At 42.2% G+C, this 22,663-nt stretch overlaps 1 protein-coding gene across 7 annotated transcripts in view; it reads left to right on the forward strand.

Annotated features, from left to right (window-relative positions):
* TDRD7 (tudor domain containing 7) overlaps positions 1–9,887 on the forward strand; it is a 432,711-nt gene extending 422,824 nt beyond the window's left edge. For 6 of the 7 annotated variants that reach the window (XM_030194446.1, XM_030194444.1, XM_030194448.1 and 3 more), the window contains 2 exons: positions 5,770–5,930; positions 9,415–9,887. In XM_030194446.1, the coding sequence (XP_030050306.1) occupies positions 5,770–5,930; positions 9,415–9,635 (382 nt within the window). In that variant the 3' untranslated portion in view covers positions 9,636–9,887. The remainder of the gene's footprint in view (positions 1–5,769; positions 5,931–9,414) is intronic. The other variant, XM_030194449.1, reaches the window with a different exon arrangement.
* Positions 9,888–22,663: the final 12,776 nt, after the last annotated feature.

Below are 22,663 nucleotides of genomic sequence, written 5' to 3' on the forward strand. Positions count from 1 at the left end.
CTGCAATTCTCAGAGTCCGGGGTCACGGTTCGGACCGTGCCTTCCTTCATGCCTAAGGTGGTTTCAGCGTTTCACCTAAACCAGCCTATTTTTTTGCCCTCCTTTGATAAGGAGGAGTTTCCAGAATCTTTTGGGCAGTTGCACCTGTTGGATGTGCGCAGGACTCTGCTGCAGTATCTGCGAGTTACTATCTCTTTCAGGATCTATGATCATCTGTTTGTTTTGCTATCAGGTCCTTGCAGAGGGTCTCCAGCGTCTAAAGCCACTATTGCCCGCTGGCTCAAAGAAACTATCTTTTCAGCTTATCTGCTTGCCGGCCGGTCTCCGCCTGTAGCCTTTAAGGCGCATTCTACCAGAGCGATTTCTTCCTCTTGGGCTGAAATTGGAGCACTCTCTCGTCAAGAGATATGCAGTGCAGCAACATGGGCTTCTAAGCTCTCTTTTGCCCGACATTACAGGCTGGATGTGGCTGCTAGGAGGGATGCACGTTTTGGAGCACAAGTGCTAGCGCGTGAACTGTTCCCACCCTATCTACTACTACTACTACTATTTAGCATTTCTATAGCGCTACAAGGCATACGCAGCGCTGCACAAACATAGAAGAAAGACAGTCCCTGCTCAAAGAGCTTACAATCTAGTAGACAAAAAATAAATAAAGTAAGCAAATCAAATCAATTAATGTGAACGGGAAGGAAGAGAGGAGGGTAGGTGGAGGCGAGTGGTTACAAGTGGTTACGAGTCAAAAGCAATGTTAAAGAGGTGGGCTTTCAGTCTAGCTCTTTGAGCAGGGACCGTCCTTCTATGTTTAAATTGTACAGCGCTGCGTAACCCTAGTAGCGCTTTAGAAATGCTAGTTAGTAGTAGTAGTAGTCTAGATTTAAAGGTGGCCAAGGATGGGGCAAGACGTAGGGGCTCAGGAAGTTTATTCCAGGCGTAGGGTGCAGCGAGACAGAAGGCGCGAAGTCTGGAGTTGGCAGTAGTGGAGAAGGGAACAGATAAGAAGGATTTATCCATGGAGCGGAGTGCACGGGAAGGGGTGTAGGGAAGGACGAGTGTGGAGAGATACTGGGGAGCAGCAGAGTGAATACATTTATAGGTTAGTAGAAGAAGTTTGAACAGGATGCGAAAACGGATAGGGAGCCAGTGAAGGGTCTTGAGGAGAGGGGTAATATGAGTAAAGCGACCCTGGCGGAAGATGAGACGGGCAGCAGAGTTTTGAACCGACTGGAGAGGGGAGAGGTGACTAAGTGGGAGGCCAGCAAGAAGCAGATTGCAGTAGTCTAAACGAGAGGTGACAAGGGTGTGGATGAGGGTTTTGGTAGAGTGCTCGGAAAGAAAGGGGCAGATTGCTTTGTTACATCCCATACGTAATGGCTTCATCTGCTTGATGACAAGGAAGGGAAAATTAGGTTCTTACCTTGGTAATTTTCTTTCCTTTAGTCATAGCAGATGAAGCCATGAGCCCTCCCTGTATGATTGTCTGTATGCTGTGAATCTGTTTCAGGTTCTGTTCTTGTTTCCTGAAGTTCCTTCCTTGGGAGAAAGTTGGAAAACAGTCTTCAGGATTCATGTTCACTTATAGGAGGATGAGTCCATTCCCTCCAGTTTGTTTTGGAGGATAAGTTTATTCCCTCCAGGAGGATTTGTTCATTCCCTCCTTTTGAGTTCATGCCCTTGTTAAGGGGCCATCGTTCACTGTGAGGAAAGTTCATGTTATTCCCATTGCGGTTGGCCATACTGCTATGGAAGCTTCAAATACTGAAGAGGCAGTGGAGCTGGCTGGCCATGAGGCACTGTGAAAAGTTGAGTGCTCTCTATCTCCCCCGCTGGTTGATGGACACAACCCATATGTAATGGCTTCATCTGCTATGACTAAAGGAAAGAAAATTACCAAGGTAAGAACCTAATTTTCCCATTTTTTTGTCATTTTTCTTGATTGTTACTTCCCAGGTATGCCTGGTTCTTTTTGATGTAAACTGCAAAGAACCGGCAAGGTAGTTGCAGTACAAAGTACTGTTTAGTTTAACACAGTGAGACAACAAAAGATAAGAGATATTGCAGTTAATATCTGTGAATAGGCCTTGGGCTTAGACTAGGCCTGATTCTGCTGTGCAATGTCTAGTGATTTACGTAAGTACATAAGTATTGCCATACTGGGACAGACCAAAGGTCCATCAAGCCCAGCATCCTGTTTCCATGAACCATTTCTTGACATTAACCACATATTGTCCATGTTATCGAGTAGTAAAGCTAGTATATTATGATCATCCACATCTAAGGCACTAGACGTATCAAGCTGTAAGATGGTAATCTTCAGAGCTTCTTATGTATACCTGGTCTTGATTTGTCCTTGCCATTTTCATGGCATAGTCTGTAGAAGTCTGCCCAGCACTGTCCTTGTTCTGAAGTTAACGTTGAAGCCTCTGAAAAAAACCACTCCAGCACATCCAAATCTATTCAGTCACAATCAGCGCACAGACCATGGAAGTCTGCCCATTACTAGCCTTGTTTTCCAACTTCTGAAGCTGAATCTGGCAGTGAGAGAAAGGGTTGATGCTGAGGGAATGATAAAGAAGAGGAGGGCAGACAGTGTAGCAGGGGTGAAACAACGGCATATGCAGTGGAAGGTGGAGATGGGAGGGTAGAGGGATAAGGGATAGATGCTGGGGCAAATAGAAAAGGCAGGTAAATTAATATTGAAATAGGAGGCAGGTAAGTAGATGTTGGGGAAGAGATGGGAGAATAAATGCTAGAGAAGGGAGAAAGGTGAGAGAATGGATTTAAAGAAAAAAAGAATAGAGGACTATGAAGAGGGTGAGATACAAAGGAAGTGAGAGGAGATGGAAATGGGGAAGTAAAAGGGGTAATGGAAGCCTGTTTAAGGGGGTAAGACATAAAGCAAGAGACTGGAGGTGCAGAGGAGAGATGAATGACAGGGAAGGAACGGGGTTGGTGAGGTGACGAGCTGGAAGATGAGGCCGAGTAAGGTGAGAGTACAGAGAGTGAAAATAAGGAACTCAAGAAGGTGGTTGAAAGACAGGAATCAGAGACAAATGGAAAGGAAAGAAGGATTAGAGAAGTTTATGGAGGGAAAAGGGAAAATAAAGTCTAGCTAAAAGAAGATAAAGAAAAGAGAAATGGCAGGAAAAAGATGAAAGAAGGGGTAAGTACAGAGAACGGAAATGAAGGACTAGGATAGGGCGTACATTAAATATAAAGGGGTATAGGACACAGAAATGGGACAATGGGAGCTCTGGAGAAGGGATGAAAGATAGAAAGCTAGAAGGTGAGTGAAAAATGAAAAGGTGGCGATGAGGGTGAAAAAACAAGAAAATGAGGGGTAAAATAGATATGAGTCATAGAGGGAAATAAGAAAAAAAATGGAGAGAAAAAAAAGAAGCAGTGTCAAATACATGTAGAGGAGGAATGACAAACAACAATAGAAGAGAAAAAATTAAAAGGAGACCCTGAAAAAGAATTTAGAAAGCTGACAAAAATGAAGAACAGAGAAATAAGATGACGAGACAAGTAGAAAAGAAAAACAATTTTCATTTTTAGGAACTGTTAGTTTGGGATTTGTGCACACCTATTTTTTATGTGTTGCAAAATACAGGATGAAATTCATTTCAGTTTTTCATTTTCTAGTACTACACTTCTCAGTCTAGCTTTTTGGAGTGTTTCTATTCCAGTTTTTGGTTGCATTTTCTATTTCTAATAAAATAAGAGATCTAATTTGTGATCTCTTATTTTATTTTAGATAAGGGTATAACCATAACCATATTCTAAATGTGTATTCAGCTCATATGTAGCTCCTGGGTAGGGATCTCTAGTAGTTTGAGTTTCTCTAGTAGGAGGTGTGTTGATTTTTTTCTAAGGCCTGGTTCAATATTTGTAGTGTTGCCATTTCACAGGTAGGGTTGTTGCAGTTTGAATTGTGAGAGGTACTACTATTTTGACGTGGTGTTTGGTCAGTCCTGAGTGCCTTTTTTGCAGGGTTTTGTGTTCACAAAATGTTTAAAGTGGAAGATGTGTGTAATTGTAATAATAATTGTATCAACAATAGATATATGGCAGTGAATATGCATGAGATAGATTTGCATACACTGCTCCCCTTATTGTGAAACTCAGTCTTATGCATATTCATTGTAAATTTCCTGAAAACCAAACTGAGTTGATAACCACTGCTTTATAATCTCCGGACTTCATTCCCATATGGAAGAATTCATTGAATAGTTTTATGAAATAACTAGTAAAAAAGGCCCGTTTCGTAAACAAATGAAACGGGCGCTAACAAGGTTTTAGAGAGAGTGAGTGTGTGTATATGTATGTATGTGTGTGTGTGTTTGTCTGTGTGAAAGAGAGTGTGCAAGGGTAGGGTGAAAATGAAGAGACAGCAGTGTAATTTTACATAGGACAGCTGACCCATTTGAGGCGTGTTTGTGTGTCTGTGTGAGAGAGTGTGTATATGTGTGTGGGTGTGTGTGTGGGTGAGATAGAGACAGTGTAAGTGTGTGTGTGCACCTGTGTGAAAGAGAGTGTGAAAGGGTAGGGTCAAAATGAAGAGATAGCATTATAATTGTAGATAGCATTGCACAAACATTTGAGGCAGTTCTTGCCTTATCTCCCCTGCCGCCCCCTCCATACCCAACGATTCTTTCCTTGTCTTCCATCCCCTCTGTGTCCCGTGTGTGTGTGTGAGAGAGAGAGAGGTGCTAGCAGTCCTTGTGATAGTGGCAGGTCAGTTGCTCATTATAGCCAGTTAAGAGTGAGTGTGTATGTGCTGCTTTTTTTCCTTCCCTCCTATGCCCTCTGTGTTCGTTGTTTGTGTGGAGAGCAGAGATCTATATGGTGCATAGCTAAGCTAAGGACGTATTCTTGACTGCAGTGTTTGTTTTTCGCGGGTGTTTGTTGTATGCTACTTCTTAGCAGTTGGATTTTTGTTGAATAGCGATGTTGAATAGCAATTTTGTGTTCTGGTAGGGCGTTTTGTCAGGGGGAAGCACATACCGTGATCTTAAGCATGGCGTTTTGTCAGGGGAAAGCACAAATTGGAATCGGCTTCCTGCGAGGTTCGTCGTCTCCTTGTTTTTCTGGAGGTGCCTGGTTGTGTTTTTCCTTCTGCTCCCTTGTTCTGTAGCATTGTTTCGTGATTGGTCCTTTTAGCGTTGGTGTTGATGTTGCGTAGCAACTGTGTGCTGCTGGTTTTCATTGGTCCGTAATGTTTCTCACGTCACTTACCATCACTTAGTAACGGGATCACAATGCGATTGGTTGAGTGTCATTGTTCCGCCCTCGACGTCATAACGTTGTGACGTGGGGGGTGGGGCAAACACTCAGGGGCGAATTCTGGGTTTCACCACCATGCAATTAGAATGTTGGGACTTGTGGAGGCTTCAGAACGTTGGAGGTGGGTTTAATATAGAGAGATACTTGTTCTCTGTGGATAAAGTGGTTTCTAAGGCCTTTGGACTTAAAGTATCTTTAATAGCTGATTTGAAGGGGGGAGGGGACGGATGTGATGTGCAGAAATGTCAGTTTGACTTGCCTCCCCTGTTCCTCCCCCCCCCCCCCAAATGCTTTTGTCTAGTGATGCCACTGAGTATAACTGTAGACATTACACAATCAAAATACAATAGAAACAAATGAGACATGCTTATTAGACTTGTGGTAAGGATCTGTTAGTTTTTCCAGACCCTGATAAATAAGGATTTATGACTTGAGCAAAAGTGAAAGAACAGGGCTATTCTAGTGATGTTTTTTCATTTTTAGGTGGTACAGAGTCTTGTTAAAAGGGATTTTGACAAATGGCTTGGTGTCTGTGTATCAGCTGGATTATGGTCGTCATGAACTAGTGAGTTGCAGGAGTGTGCAGCCTTTGATTGACAGGTTCAAACACCTGCCGTTTCAGGCTATAAGAGCTGAGCTTGCAGGTGAGTAAATTCAAGAACTGCTTATGTTTTTTAAATATATACGTGAATTAGAGGGGATTTGGTTAATTATTAATACAATTTTAAAATTATTCTTATCCAGGGATCACATGACACCATGCTAGGGAGAAGATGCTGATCAGCACCTCTCCTGCTACCTCTCCTAGAAAACCCTGATTTAGCTATACAAGTGATCCCTCTTATGCCATTCTCAGCTATCTAAACACTGTTGGAGAGCGCTAGAGTGGGGGAGACCTCTTAATTTTGACAGCATGTCCTCAGAAACTCTGCAGAAAGAAAAGGAGCATACCTGGCCAGCCAAGGACAAAATGGCAGCTCCTCATACTCCATTGGACTCCTCGCCAAGCTCGGTCTGATTATCACAGGTGACTACAAAAATGGAAGCTCTGCTGTCCAAACGTTTCACACCTTTGGAGGACAAACTTGGCAAGGTACAGGGGACCTTGGAAAAGCTTACCTGTAGTGTCACCCAATATCAGCATCAGCTGGAGGATCTTGAAGATCAGGTCCAGGTGGTTGAATACTCCCACTCTAGATTGCAAAAAGCATTAGTGCCCAACCAGGAGAAGCTGGAGGATTTAGAAAATCACTCCAGGATGAGCAATCTCTGGTTAGTTGGGCTCCACAAGTCTGTGTTAGAGAACAAGCTCCTTGTGTTTCTGGAAGCATGGTTCCTGTGTGAATTCAGCCTTTTGACCTGTTACATATCGAATGTGCACACAAGATGGGCTCTCAGAAGTTTGCAAATGCAAGGCAACGAGTTCTCATCCTAAAGATTTTAAATTATGCCCACAAATTAGCTATCATGCAGGCGCTTCGCAGTGGTATGTAACCAAAGTAAGAAAATTCTCTGCTTTCATGATTACTCAGCGGGGGTTGCTTCTAAGAGACGCAGTTTTGCACAGATTTGTTCCACACTGTTTGCCACAAAAATCTGATTTGCTTTCATCTAACCATCTTGCCTCCAAATTCACCATCAAAGCCAAACTCACTTGTTTGATATGGTAGAAGCAGCTAAAGGATTCCTTGACAGATTGAATCTTGCCAAGGGTCATGCAAGTGGAGCAAGCGCTGAGACCTAAACTTCTCTGGTCATCACAGTGGAGCAGGAAAGCCTCTGTCAGTGCTATCCCAGGTTGGGACTCATTTATGTCTCAAGTTATTGACCAACATGGATGATTCAGTATTCCGAGCTCCTTGGAGCAACTGGCCTGTCACTCTCCCTATGATTTTGGCATACCTGATAGACATGGAGAGTCGGATTTGGTGAGGGAACCAATCCACTCTTTGTTCCAGTGCTCCGGAGCTTGGCAGTAGGCCCCCAGCATGTAAGAACCCTGGGTATAAGGAAACAAAGGGGCAGACGATCTGCAAGCTCCAAGATGGAAAATATACAAAGCAGATCGTTGATGGATAAAAATGGTTTTAATAATAAATTAGAATATGCATACGATAGCCCGACACAGGCCGTGTTTCGCCCTACTGGGCTGCTTCAGGGGCTACAAAACAAAATAATATATAATAAATAATCAAATATAAAGTTAAAATTGAAATTAGAATTAAAAAATTCAATCTAAATCCCACAGAATTTACATGTATATAAAAGAACAGATAAATCAAAACATACATATATATATATAGTAAAATATCACATAAATCAAAATATACATATATATATCGTAAATATATATATAAAAAAAGAACAGATAGATCAAAACATACATATATATATATATATATGATATGTCACATAAATCAAAATATACATATATACAGTAAAATATCACATTAAAAAATCAATGTTCTAAATAGTATTATCATGATTATGTTATGCTTGTAAATACAAACAAAAACTGAATGAAATGCATAAGACACCCACCTCTTCAATGTTTCTCCACTACCAAAGGAGGAGTAAAATGATAAAAGCTACTGTGATATACTAAAAAATGAAAAACAATTATGTTAAAAATAGAATGATCATAAGCTCATGGAATAAAAAATTGATTATGGGGTATCAAAATAATTAAATGAATAATGAAGGATGGAAAAGAAAAATAATAATGAAAGATGGAAAAAAGAAGAAGAAAGATAAAAGAAAAAGGACTCACATATACAGTTGATATCTTGAAAAAACGGCTCTCTCAGAGATGTTGAAACCAATGATCAATAGCCTGCATGAAATAGTATCACTCATAAGTATGTAGTCATGCAGGAATAGCGATAATTCTTACGATAGGAGTGTATATAGCAAAGTCTCCACTTATCTCCCAGCTTGCCTAAAACGCCAGAAATATGGCAAAATAGATAGCAAAATTGGCTAAAGATCTGCATTCACTCAATCAAATCGCCACTTATCTAAAACACTGGGACCAAAATCAGAATATCATAATTATAAATGTGTGTAAGTGAAAAAAGAAATTCACAATACTCCTGAATGGCATCACTAATCGATTGTGTCACTCATAAGTTCAGTATGAATAAAAACGCTGTGCCGATAGAACTACAAATGCCACGTGAAAAAGATATGTCCCACTATGTCTACTCCCTAGGAGAGACCATTAGTAACAACAAATCAAAAGTTGAAAGTGTGTATAGAACAGATTTTAGCTGAAAACTTACATACAATCAATCAGACAGTCACTTATCTCCCAGAATGCCGAAAAAACGCTGTGGGCAAAACCGGAAGTGATTAAAAAAGGAAGAAGGGGGGTCAAAGTGCTTCAGTACTACAGAAATTATCAAAAAAGTGATATGTAAATATGTGGTGGGGTTGAAAAAGGCTGCAAGAAGGATGCAAGAAGGATATATATGTATATTTTTTTTTTTAAAGAGTTCAAATGAACTGTGCAGGCTTATTGTGTTCCAGTGTGACGTCATTTTTTTTTTTTAAGTATCATGCTAATAAGGCTGCTATCAGGTTTAAATTTGCTGTTTCCAAGTGTACCTTATTTATTGTATTTGCTTATATTTGGTCATTTTACTATTGATATGCTGTTAAAATTGTTAAATTTTATATTACACTGTACCTGCTGTACACTGCCTTGGGTGACTCTCTTTATAAAGGCAGTTAATAAATAAATAAAATAAGAGTGATTCTAGCCATATAGCTGGTTGAAGAAGGCATCCACAAATAGCCCTGGTGAAGATAGTAAAATTAATTGGGACACAGCTTTTAGGGCCTCTTTTACAAAGTCACACTATAGATTCCCCGGTGCGGCAAATGAGAGGAAACCCATTCAGTTCCTATTGGCTTCCTCTCATTTGCCGCAAGGGAATCACTAGTGTGTCTTTGTAAAAGAAGCCCTTAAATTGGTCCAAATTGGAAGATATTTGCAAGCCACAGAGTTTGACCAAACAGTATTTTTATTAATCTGGTTATTGTATTTTGAATATATAATTCTCTGTATACACACCTTAGGACATTTGTTGAATAGCATTTCAGCGTGCTTTATTATGTGTGTTACAGGTGTAAAATGTGAACAGTGGTCTGAAGAAGCATCAATAGTTTTTCGGAATCATGTGGAAAAGAAACCTTTGGTCGCCCTTATAAATGCAGTCTGTGAAAGCCCTAATCCATGGGATCGAAAAATAGTTGCGTATATTGTGGACACATCACTACAAGACATTGATGTATGGATTCATGACCTTATGTCAGAATATCTTGCAGAGCTGTCAAAGTCTCAATAATAATCAATATTTTTGAGCAGAAACCATTCAGAATCTTTAACAGAAACAATAACCGAGTATGTAACATTTTTTAAGTTGAGTGATTATATGACTCTATGTTAGAACAAAAAAAGTGATAAGGTTTGGAAATCTGAAGCTTGTTTTTTGTGAATGATAAGTTTTGTTTACGTTGATTTGCACGGCTTAATACTATACTTTATAGAATGTTAATGAGTAAAAACAAATAAGTTTATTTAAGAATAAATAAATATTGCAAGAAAAAAAGCATGGTCTGTTGGATTTCTCTGTTAAACATGAATATTTGTTTGAAGATGCAGTGAGTGGGCACATTTACTTGTCATATTTGTAGAGCTTCTGTACTTTTATTGCACAAGTCTAGAAGATGAGAGATTATACTCCAGTTGCTATACTAAATGCATACCTGTAAAATAAAATTTGCAGATGCCTAGAGCAATTGAGGAACTTTTTGTTGCATATATAGGCTACCCACAGGTTTCTGCCCAAAGGAAGAAGTATACTTTTAGATGAAATCAGCACATAATGGAGGATGCATGGGGTTGGCATTAGCAATAAAACTGTTTTATAGCCTAGTGCTTTGAGGGCATGGTAGCAAAACTGTGGTTCTCAATAAATTGTACAGAGCTCAATCTACTTGCAAGACTGCTGCAGATCACTGTGTATTAAGGGAGAGCTAAGCAGGATTAAGAGCAGGGGCACAGCTAACACTGAGCGAGCCCAGCAAAATGCTCAGGGCTGCCTGACATTGCAAATTAACCCCCTATTTCATAGGTCTGGAATCACTCTAGCCCGTGCCCCCCTGCTGGTCCTCCACACACGGCATAGAGAGTGCTCAAACCTGCCTCTTTGCCTGGTGGGGCCTTTCCTATGCGTGTCCCACCTCGCTAACTTCCTGTGGGTGGAATGCTCACAGGAAAGGCTCCGCCAGCCAGAGAGGCAAGCTTGCGTGCTCTCTGCCACATGTGGAGAACTGGCAGGGAGCTGGAGCAATGCTGGACTCAAGGGGCAGAGGAAGCTGGTGCAGTCAGATTGGGGGGGGGGGGGAGGGGGGAGCTGGAGCAGTGCCAGTCCCATGTGGCCACAGGAGGGAGGGGAAAATGACAAGAAGCTAATTATGCCGGATCTGGGCACTAGGGGTGGGGGATGAGCAGTCACCAAACTGGCGGGGAAAGAGATGCCAGATTTGGGGTGCGGAGCAAAGGTAAAAGAGACCTGGAGTAGAGAGGAGGACAGATGCTGGATTTCAAGGGGGAGCAGAGAGAGGGAGCAGATGCTGGATTGCGGTGGGGAGCAGAGAGAGAGAGCAGATGCTGGATAGCGGAGGTAGACAGATGCTGGATTTCTGGAGGGGAGCAGAGAGAGGAGGGGACAATGGAGAATGGTAGATAGTGGGGTTCACCAGGGGTCTATGCTAGGACTGTTGCTTTTTAACATATTTATATAAATGATCTAGAGATGGGAGTAACTAGTGAGGTAATTAAATTTGCTGCCGACATAAAGTTATTCAAAGTTAAATTGCAAGAGGATTGTGAAAAATTACAAAAGGACCTTACGAGACTGGGGATCCAAATGGCAGATGACATTTAATATTAGCAAGTGCAAAGTGATGCATGTGAGAAAGAGGAACCCTAAACTGTAGCTATGTAATGCAAGGTTCCACATTAGGAGTCACCAACCAGAAAAGGGATCTAGGTGTCATCATTGATGATATGTTGAAACCCTCTGCTCAGTGTACGGCAGTGGCTAAGAAAGAAAATAGAATGTTAGATATTATTAGGGCTAAATTTAAAACTCTTATGTCTGATCTTCAAGGCCCTGAAAGGAAATGGCCCTGAGTACCTGAAAAATAGGATGATCCTCCACACACCGCCAAGGACACTAAGATCCTCCCAAAGACTCTCACTAACCACACCCTCTCAAAAAGACATTACACGATGTGGTACATACAAGCGAGCCTTCTCCGGAGTAGCCCCCACACTCTGTAATGCACTCTCTGAAAGGCTGCGCATAACACCAGGCCTTTACTAGAAGAAGTAACTAACTCGTTAGACACACACACACACAAGGAGTACTCAGGCTGCATATACTGCAGCAGGACATGTTTATTCACTCCTACCCTTGCTGAGATAACATTTAACCATTTCTCTAACCTCATGTGCAACTTACTTTAAATCAATCACCTTACCTTTCTATATGTTACATCTTTGCTTTACCCTTCGCTATCACTTATAATCTATTATGTATTTGTGTTGACATTGTAAATAGTATACCATGCCATACTTTGTATTGTTTTTGAATATTTTTACTGCTGTAATTGTCTATTGCTCATGTTTGATCTATTCTTACTGTACACCGCCTTGAGTGAATTCCTTCAAAAAGGCGGTAAATAAATACTAATAAATAAAATTAGGAAAGGAATGGAAAACAAAAATGAGGATGTTATAATGCCATTATATTGCTCCATGGTGCAACCACACCTTGAATACTGTGTGCAGTTCTGGTCACCACATCTCAAAAAAGATATGGTGGAATTAGAAAAGGTACAGAGAAGGGTGACGAAAATGATAAAGGGGATGGGGCGACTTCCCTATGAGGAAAGGCTAAAGCAGCTAGGGCTGTTCAGCTTGGAGAAGAGACGGCGAAGGAAAGATGATAGAGGTCTATAAAATAATGAGTAGAATGGAACGGGTAGACTTGAATCGAACATGTGGATAGAGATGAGCCGGTCGATATTGTATATCTGGATTTTTAAAAGGCATTTGAAAAAGTACCTCACGAAAGACTCCAGAGAAAATTGGAGAGTCATGCGATAGGAGGTAGTGATCTATTGTGGATTCAAACTGGTTAAAAGATAGAACACAGAGAGTAGTGTTAAATGGTCAGTATTCTCAATGGAGAAGGGGGTAGTAAGTGGGGTTCCCCAGGGGTCTGTGTTGGGACCGCTGCTTTTTAACATATTATAAATGATCTAGAGATGGGAGTAACTAGTGAGGTAATTAAATTTGCTGACGATGCATTCAAAGTTGTTAAATCGCAAGAGGATTGTGAAAAATTACAAGAGGACCTTACGAGACTGAGCATCTAAATGGCAGATGACGTTTAATGTGAGCAAGTGGAAAATGATGCATGTGGGAAAGAGGAACCTGAATTATAGCTACATAATGCAAGTTACCACACTAGGAGTCACCGACCGGTAAAGTTATCTACATGTCATTGTTGATGATACGCTGAAACCCTCTGCTCAGTTTGCGTCTGTGGCTAAGAAAGCAAATAGAATGTTAGATATTATTAGGAAAGGAATGGAAAACAAAGAGGAGGATGTTATAATGCCTTTGTATTGCTCCATGGTGCGACCACACCTCGAATAGTGTGTGCAATTCTGGTCACATCTCAAAAAAGATATAGTGAAATTAGAAAAGGTACAGAGAAGGGCACAAAAATGATAAAGGGGATGGAACAACTTCCCTATGAGGAAAGGCTTAAGCAGCTAGGGCTCTTCAGCTTGGAGAAGAGACGGCTGAGGGGGAGATATGATGGAGGTCTATAAATAATGAGTGGAATGGAACGGGTAGACATGAATCGATTGTTTACTCTTTCCAAAAATACTAGGGCTAGGGGACACGCAATAAAGCTACAAAGTAGTACATTTAAAACAAATCATAGAAAATGTTTCTTCACTCAACATGTAATTAACTCTGGAATTCGTTGCCAGAGGATGTAGTAAAAGCAGTTAGCTTGCCAGGGTTTTAAAAAGGTTTGGACGCTTCCTAAAAGAAAAGTCCAGAAGCCATTATTATTAAAATGGACTTGGGGGACGTGATGCTGTGAGGGGAAGCAGACGTGCTTTGCTTCACCCGCTCAGGGAACCTCATCCTTCGACTCCTTTTTTTTTAGCAGAGAGAGGTTAATTGGAACAGAAATCACCCCAACTACTGGAGAAGAACGCATGGACAAATTTCTAAGCAGAAATTCAACGCAAATGTCCTCAAAATCTTCAAGAAGAATACAAGATCGCGTGCGTCTGGGGGAAGACAAGATGGCGTCGATGCCACCATCTCCCTCGCAAACGCAACAGCCATCCACCCTGATTCCTGAGATAACAGAAGCGGTGGTTAAAGCTCTGGATCCCCGGTTTCTACAACTATCGGAACAGATAGCAGGGATTGCTCAGTCTACCGCGGAACTTACTCGGCGAGCCGGGGAGTTGGAGTGTAGAGTATCAGACGTCGAAGACGTACTGGAATCGCACTCCTCAGCGATAAAGCAGCTGGAATCCTTAACTAAATCTCAACAAGAGAAGATCGAAGATCTAGAAAATAGATCTCGAAGAGAAAATTTGCGGTTTATCGGCTTTCCTGAATCGCTGCCAGAAAAATCTCTATTAAACACTCTACAAGCCTGGCTCACAGCACAATTTCCATCGGCGGGGGAAATCCATCCCATCACCCTAGAACGTGCCCATCGAGTGGGGCCAGTCCGTGCGACGGACAATAGGCCCAGGATCATAATCGCGAAGTTTCATCGATACTCACAAAAAGCACAGATACTGAGTCAGTATAAAAGCCATCCGGAAGATGTAAAATTTGATGGACAGACGATACGACTCTTCCAGGATTACTCGGGGGCCCTCTCCACGAAGCGGCAGACATTCTCTCCAGTTTGTGCGCTACTAGTAGCAAAGCACCTGCGCTTTTCCTTACAATATCCAGCCATATTGAAAGTTTCACAAGGGAATCGCTGGCACTCATTCCACACGCCTGAAGAGGCAAAAAGCTGGCTGGAGACATTAGAAATAGAATCCTGACGGGTTTGATTGACTTTTATTGAAACTTATAGCTGTAATAGAAACGCTAATGGTAACCTGTACAGTAGTAAGTTCCAAAGATATAGTGTAATAGAAAACGAAGTGTTATAAATTATAAATGAAGGATGGGGGATCCCCTAGGGCATCATCCTGACTCTTGTCCCGCGCTTGACGTAGAAGGTTCGGGACAAAATGGTGGGAGTTTGGGGTTTAAAAAGAGGGGGGGGGAGGGAGGGGGTTGGGAATGTGGGTAAGGAAAGACTATATACTGCTAAGTGCATGCAAAAGATGATAAAAGTGAATGAGGTAATAGCAAATAATTATAAATCCTTACGGTCTAATTTCTCAGTGGGTTGCCGACCCAAAGTCCATGGCAGTCTTCCCCAACCTGAGAGATTGGTCAGTAGGTTTGTGTCCCAGGGAGAGTGGTTCCCGGAGGAGGCTGGGCATCCGGGGGCTTTACATAAGATAGTGAAATTCTTGAGATGTGGTGACTGGCAATGCCGAGAGGTGATGTTAAACTTAGAATAGTTTCGTGGAATGTTGCCGGCATCTCATCCCCGGTAAAACGTTCAAAAATATTGACCCAATTAAAACGTCAGAACGCAGACATCGCATGTCTGCAAGAAACAAAACTATCGGACACGGAACACCAAAAATTGCAGCAGCAATGGGTAGAGCATTGTTATTACTCGTCTGCGGACAAAAGACGTAGTGGGGTAGCCATTTTGATTAAAAAAAAAGACTACAATGTCAGACACAGCTACTGTATAAAGACAGTGAAGGTAGAATAGTACTTTTGAAGGTTAATTACCAGGGCCAAAAATTTTACTTATGTGCACTCTATGGGCCTAATGGGTATTCACAGTTCTTTTTTCAATCTCTCATAACTTTGGGTCATAAATACCTAGATGCCCCTTGGGTTTGGGCAGGTGATTTCAATCAAGTCTTAGACCCACAATTGGACCGATCATCACCAAGCCCTGGCTCGGGGTCTGGGAGGACGGGAGGACTTACTCATTTTTGCTCCACCTTACAAGTGGTGGACCCATGGCGTCTACTGAATCCCACCGCCAGAGATTACACACACCAATCGAAGGCTCACCAAACTTGGTCACGCATAGATTATATATTGATATCTACCACTTGGTTTCATAAAATTCACCAAGCTATCATTGGCCCTTTAGCTGTTTCAGATCATACTCCAATATGGATAGATTTGACAATGGAGGAGAGAGCTAGGGAGTCTTATATATGGAGATTCCCCTCTTATTTAAAACAAGATAAAAAATTTCTAGAGCACCTACAATTGAGTTGGAAGAACTATGAGGAAACAAATTTAAGCTCCTGTTCATCTCCAACACTCTTTTGGGAAGCTTCCAAGGCAGTGATGCGAGGTGAAGTGATAGCATTTATGAGTGCTAGAACTAAACGTTTAGCGACTGCTATTATAAATTTAGAAAAGGATTACCGAAAAGCAAAACAGACATTCATAGCAAAACCAACACCCTTAAATAGAGAGCAGATGAATGCTTCTTTAGCGGCATTAAATTCATATATTCACGAAAAAACTAAATCCAGACTAATCACTAGGAAACATAACTACCAACGTTTTGGAAACAAGTCTGGGAAATTACTAGCACACCTGGCGCGCTCTGAAGCCCAACAGAAATTTATACCTATGATAAGCACAGAAGGTGGACATCCTGCCTCTACTCCAACAGAAATAGTCCATATTTTCCATTCATATTTCAAAAAGGTATACACAAGGCCACAAAATGAGCAAGGTCCGGTTTTAACTGATTATCTGGAAGATGCAGGTCTACCGTTGCTATCTCCAGCAGCCCAGCTCCAATTATCACAGCCTATCCAGGCCGTGGAAATTCAAAAAGTAATTAAATCCCTGCCAGGAGGATCCTCTCCAGGTTTAGACGGCTTCTCTCATGAATATTACAAAATGTTGGAGTTACAATTGTGTGGCCCACTACTGGATTACTATGATGCAGTGGTGGATAGGGGTTTTTTTCTCTCCTCGGGAAAATGAAGCGTTGATTACCCTAGTACCAAAACCGGGTAAACCTCGTGATAGAGTTTAATCTTATAGGCCTATATCCTTATTAAATGTTGACTTAAAAATTTTGGCCAGGATTCTAGCTGACCGACTAGCTATTCACATACCTCAGATAGTGGGAGAACATCAGGTAGGATTTGTACGAGGACGTCATTCCGTCCTAAATGTGAGGAAAGTACTTTTATCTATAGCTCATTGTCAATCAAACAAACAACAATTAGCATTGGTCAGTCTAGATGCGGAGAAAGCATTTGATAAGGTTCAATGGGATTATTTATTTCAGGTCCTTACACATATAGGTATAGGAGGTTGGTTTTTACAGGCTATTCAATCCCTATATTACAATCCGACTGCTAGTATTTTGGTAAATGGACATAAATCACATTCGTTTGAGGTCTCCCAGGGAACGAGGCAGGGATGTCCATTGTCCCCATTATTATTCTTGCTTTATTTAGAGCCCTTATTGCGAACCATACAAGATTTGGACATTTCAGGGGTTGAGTTGCCGGAACAACCAGTGAAGATACTAGCGTTTGCGGATGATATTTTTCTCACGCTCACTCGACCAGATAGTTCTAAACCACGATTACTGTCAACATTAGATGAATTTACCTTTTACTCAGGATTCTCCCTAAATTATCAAAAGTCAGTGGCCTTACCAATTCAGTCTGAAATAAAAGATAACTGGGTTGGCCCCTTCCCGTTAAAGTGGGAATCTACAGTAGTTAAATATCTAGGGATATATATTCCGGCGGATTTATCACAACTATACCATAAAAATATAGAGGCCCACAAAATCAAAATAGAAGAGGTAATGCGGGGCTTGCAGGGATTACCCATTTCGCTGTTGGGACGAGTGGCGCTGTACAATATGATTTTATTTCCAAAATGGATCTATATGTTTCAAACACTGCCGCTCATGTTGAGTTACAGAGATGAGAGATGGTTGGGCAGGCAGTTAACTAAATTTCTTTGGCAAGGGAAAAGAGCACGTATCTCACTCTCGAGAGCCATGTTACCACGTGTCAAGGGGGGATTGGGGTTGTTGAACTTACGCCTTTTCTCAGTAGCTAGTAGTGCTCGTCACCTCTCCGACTGGTTCAGATCAACTCAATTTTTCACCTGTACCAGATCAGAAATATCCCTTCTAAAGCCACAGCATTTTGCCCATTGGCTCCACTCCCCGGCAGAGGGAACAAACCTCTCGAGACACTTAAATTTAATTTTTCGGCCTCTGCGTGGGGCGTGGAGGCTGATGTGTAGAATGTGTGCTATAAACCCTGAGATGTCCCCGTTACTGCCAATCCAAGGGAATCGTGATTTCCCTGCGGGAGATACGTCGAGAGTATTTCAAGTGTGGGCCACAAAAGGGATACTCTATCTCTTTCATGTGATAATGGAGCAGGGGACTATTAAACCATTCCAAAGTTTATGTGAGGAATTTGGTTTGGCTGAGGGCGACATATTTGCATACTACCAAATACGCCATTATGTACAGTCCTTGGATAGTAGGATGCTCACCTCAGAAGTGTGGGAGAGACTGAAAGATATGTTGGATTTAGAGGCCCAACTCCGCACCCCACTAAAATACTTTCATGGCATGTTGAGAGATAGAATTGGAAAATATGATTATTCGAAAGAAGCACAGAAATGGAGTCAAGAGTTAGTCTTAAATATGAGACCGGACCAGGTAGAATCATGTCTAATGTCAGTTTATCAGCTAACAGACAATGCCAGTTGGTGGGAGTTACATTATAAGTTTGTACTACGATTACATATCTCACCTCACAGAGCCTATCGGGCTACTCTGCGAGACAATAGCAAATGCCCAAGATGTTCAGAGGAGCAAGCCCATTTGGGCCATATGTTTTGGACCTGCAGGAGAATCAAACAATTTTGGATAGCCCTTACAAGACATGTTTCTACCTTTTGGAAAACTGTTTTGCGACCATCACCGGATCAATTGTTTGACATCTTCCACATACAGAGCCCTGTACCACGAGGCATGAAAATCTTCCTGAAAAAAAGCTATGTTGGTGGCAAGGAAGGTGATATTGCAGCTGTGGTTAGATCCGGCTGGCCCCACGATTGCGCATTGGCGCTCGTCAATGATTCAATTTTGTACCTTGGAACGTTCAGGAATATCAGACTTAGCCTCAAAAAAAGGAGATATATTTTGTGCCACTTGGGCACCCTTTTGGGACACATTGACTCCATCAGCACGAAGCAAGATCTTGAATTTATAATCTGGACTGAACACAAAGAGATAGATATGCAATAGCAGAAATAGGTAACTGTTCGGGGGGAGAGGGGGAAAGGGAGGGTGGGAGAGGGAGAAAACATAGTAACATTCTTATTTGTTTATTCTGAGACGAGACTAACTGTTAAATATGGTTTTCAAACTTGTAAAATTAATCTGACTATAAATAAAGAGAATTTAAAAAAAAAAATGGACTTGGGGAAAATCCTCTGCTTATTTCTAGCATAAGCAGCATAAAAAGTATTGTACTGTTTTTGCGATCTTGCCAAGTACTTGTGACCTGTATTAGCAACTGTTGGAAACAGGGTGCTAGGCTTGATGGACCTTCAGTCTGTCCCAGTATGGCAATACTTATGTACTTATGACAGATGCTGGATTGCAGGAGGGGAGCAGAGAGAAGGGGGACAGATGCTGGATTGCAGGGGGAGCAGGGAGAGGGGGACAAATGCTGGATTGTGGTGAGGAGCAGAGATTGGAGACAGATGCTGGATTGCAATAGGGAGCAAAGAAAGGGGGAACAGATGCTGGATTGCAGGGGGAGCAAAGAAGGGGGGACATGCTGGATTGCAGGAGGGAGCAGAGAGGGGGGGGGACATACGCTGGATTGTGGGGGGGCAGGGAGAGATGTGCTACATTATGTGTTCAATTCTGGTTGCCGCATCTCAAAAAATATATAATGGAATTAGAAAAGGTGCAAAGAAGGGTGACGAAAATGATAAAGGGGATGGGACGACTTCCCTATGAGGAAAGGCTAAAGCGGCTAGGGCTCTTCAGCTTGGAGAAAAGGCGGCTGAGGGGAGATATGACAGAGGTCTATAAAATAATGAGTGGAGTTGAACGGGTAGATGTGAAGTGTCTGTTTACGCTTTCCAAAAATACTAGAACTAGGGGGCATGCGATGAAGCTACAATGTACTAAATTTAAAATGAATCGGAGAAAAGTTTTCTTCACTCAACGTGTAATTAAACTCTGGAATTCGTTGCCAGAGAATGTGGTAAAGGCGGTTAGCTTAGCGGAGTTTTAAGAAGCTTTGGACAGCTTCCTAAAGGAAAAATCCATAGACCATTATTAAATGGACTTAGGGAAAATCCACTATTTCTGGGATAAGCAGTATAAAATGTTTTGTACTTTTTTGGGATCTTGCCAGGTATTTGTGACCTGGATTGGCCACTGTTGGAAACAAGATGCTGGGCTCGATGGACATTTGGTCTTTCCCAGTATGGCAATACTTATGACCGCGGAGGGTTGTGGGGGTGCAGGACAAAGAGAAGTGAGAAGGTAGACATAGTGAAGGACAGGGACACACAAGAGGTGCTGACCCTGGTGGGAATGCAGGGACAGGGACACAGAGGGGCAATATTACATTACATTATACTGTATTTCTACACCGCTAGTACCGTAAACCTTAAAGCAGTTTACAAAACTAAAAAGAAGAACCAAGTCATACACTAGGGATTCATATCAAAACAAACTTCTTTAAAAGCATTGACTTCAAATTTCTCTTAAATAAAGAGAAATTAGACAAAATATTAAAACATGGCTGCAATTCTTTCCAAATTCTAGGTGCCTCAAAGAATACTGGGCACAAGGGGAGAGATAAGGACACAGAGAAGAGAGACGACTACTCGCGTGCTCAAGGACCTTGGCATACTGTCAGGCTTCTTCCCCGGGAGCACTGGGTTCGTGAGCCCATGGGCCACTACCGTGGAGCGGCAGTGGCAAGCAAGATCACCTCCAAGGTAGAGATGAGACAAAACTGGACCGGAACCCCGGACTGGAGTTCTACACCGGAATACACGGAACTGGAACGCACCGGACGGGTGCGCACTGGAGTGGAGCCCGCTGGACTGGAACACACTGGAGTGAAACCCGCTGGACTGGAACACACTGGACCTAGGCTTCACCTACGCTTGACCACCTTTCCCCGAGGGTTGAGCCCTCAGGTTCTGGCAGCCGGTAGGACTTACAGGAAAACCCGGAACTGGAACTTGCAAGCAGGAACAGCAGGAATGAAGATCCAGGAGTGCCCCCTGGCACCTAGGCGCAGGCAAGGCCGACAGGCAGGGACTGTCCGGGTTCTGGCAGTCGGTAGATTTAAACACAATGACTAGTACACTGTACCTAGGCTAATAGAAACGCTATACCCAGGCAAACCAGTCATACACAAGAAACATACACAGAGCACACTCAGGAGACTTGAAAGCTATACACCAGCTAACAACAAAGCTGTGCCCAAGCTAACAAGTCATGCACTGGAAACAAACACAGAGCACTAGCAAAGCTATACACAGGCTAACAAGCCACACGGTGCCTAAGCTGGCTAGTCTAAACAAACACAGAGCACTAGCAAAGCTATACACAGGCTAACAAGCCACACGGTGCCTAAGCTATCTAGTTAAACATAGAAACTCACACAGAGCAAACACTGAAACAGTGTACAGAGCACTCTATACACCAGGGCCCTAGATGAAATGCAAAGGCCAGGGCTGTAGTCTCTAAGTGATTAATAAAGCCCTTCCACACCAGAGGCACAGCTGCAGCAATCACCTTGCATCCAAACAGAGGCTTGACACACAGAGAAGTCAGCCCAGCGGGAGCCATCTTGGATACTGGCATAGAGGAGTCGGCGGCAGCCATCTTGGAAAAGGCATAGCCCACACAGGTGAGGTTCAGTAGGGCAATCAGCACACAGAGCCAGAGAGAAACTAAGACAGACACAGACACAGAGACAAGCAGAAGCCAGCACAGCCACTGACTCCCAGAAACAGGGTAAGTCTGAGGGTGGTCACGGCCACAGACGTAACACTACTCACACGGGGAGGATAGGGACACTGAGGGGAGATAGTGGACAAGGCAGATAGAAGAAATGTCAAAAGGAGAAGGAGACCCTGGAGAAAAGCAGAAGAGATACTAGGACCAAAGTGATGTTCAGACAACAAAGGTTAGAAGAAAAGGGGGGTTTTGGTTTGGTTTTTTTCCTGAATTTAATTGTAATATGTCAGCTTTGAGAAATGTGCATCCTCCATCCCCACCTTGGGAGCAATAGTGGTATTATAGGGAGCCATCTCAATTTTTCCACCCAGGGCCAATTCAGTCCTAGCTATGCCACTCAAAAAGTTCACTTCAAAAGTAAGGCTACTCACCCTTGTTTCAGGGAATAGCTGGCTTAAGTTTTAGCAATACCTTTTAACTGGGTTCCTGCCAATCTGGACTACTTATGAGAACTGATGTAAAATGCACTTTATTTGACCCTTTCCTTTCCTTAAACCTATTTGCTTCTGTCTTCCTGTCTTGCACAATGACCATTCTCTTATGCTGCTCCTGGATCAAGGTGCCATCTATTGCCACCTGTTGACAGAAATTTGATATGTTTTTCTTAATCTGGTGAGAGAGAGAGAGGTTGTTTCTATACATGTTTTTTAGAGAGAAAGATCTTATGTTCCTTTACTTCCCTTCTTTAGAGGAAAGTTTGACATTTCCTTTCCCTCAACAAAAGAGAATAGTGACTCTGTTTTCACTGTCAAAAATGTCATTATGTAATTCAGTTCCCATTCTTATTCCCTTGGTATATTTGGAGGTGATGGGGAATTCAAGAAATTCCCATTAACTTTCCATAACAGGACTACAATTTTATTACTAACTCAGTGTTAGCCTCCATTTTCAGTGTCCCTAGTTCCCAATAAATGTAATAGATTCTGAATAGCTATCCTTAAAAAAAAACCTGATACAAAATTTTGTCTAATTAAAAAAAAAAATTCTGAGACTTCCCTCCACAAAAAAAATCAATACATCTGAAACATAGAAAATGATAACAGATAAAGACCATATAGCCTATCCAGTGTGCCCATCTATTATCCATTCCTCTCCTTTAGGAT

Source organism: Microcaecilia unicolor, chromosome 2 (genome assembly GCF_901765095.1).
Source record: "Microcaecilia unicolor chromosome 2, aMicUni1.1, whole genome shotgun sequence".
In the NCBI taxonomy this organism is placed as follows: Eukaryota; Metazoa; Chordata; class Amphibia; order Gymnophiona; family Siphonopidae; genus Microcaecilia; species Microcaecilia unicolor.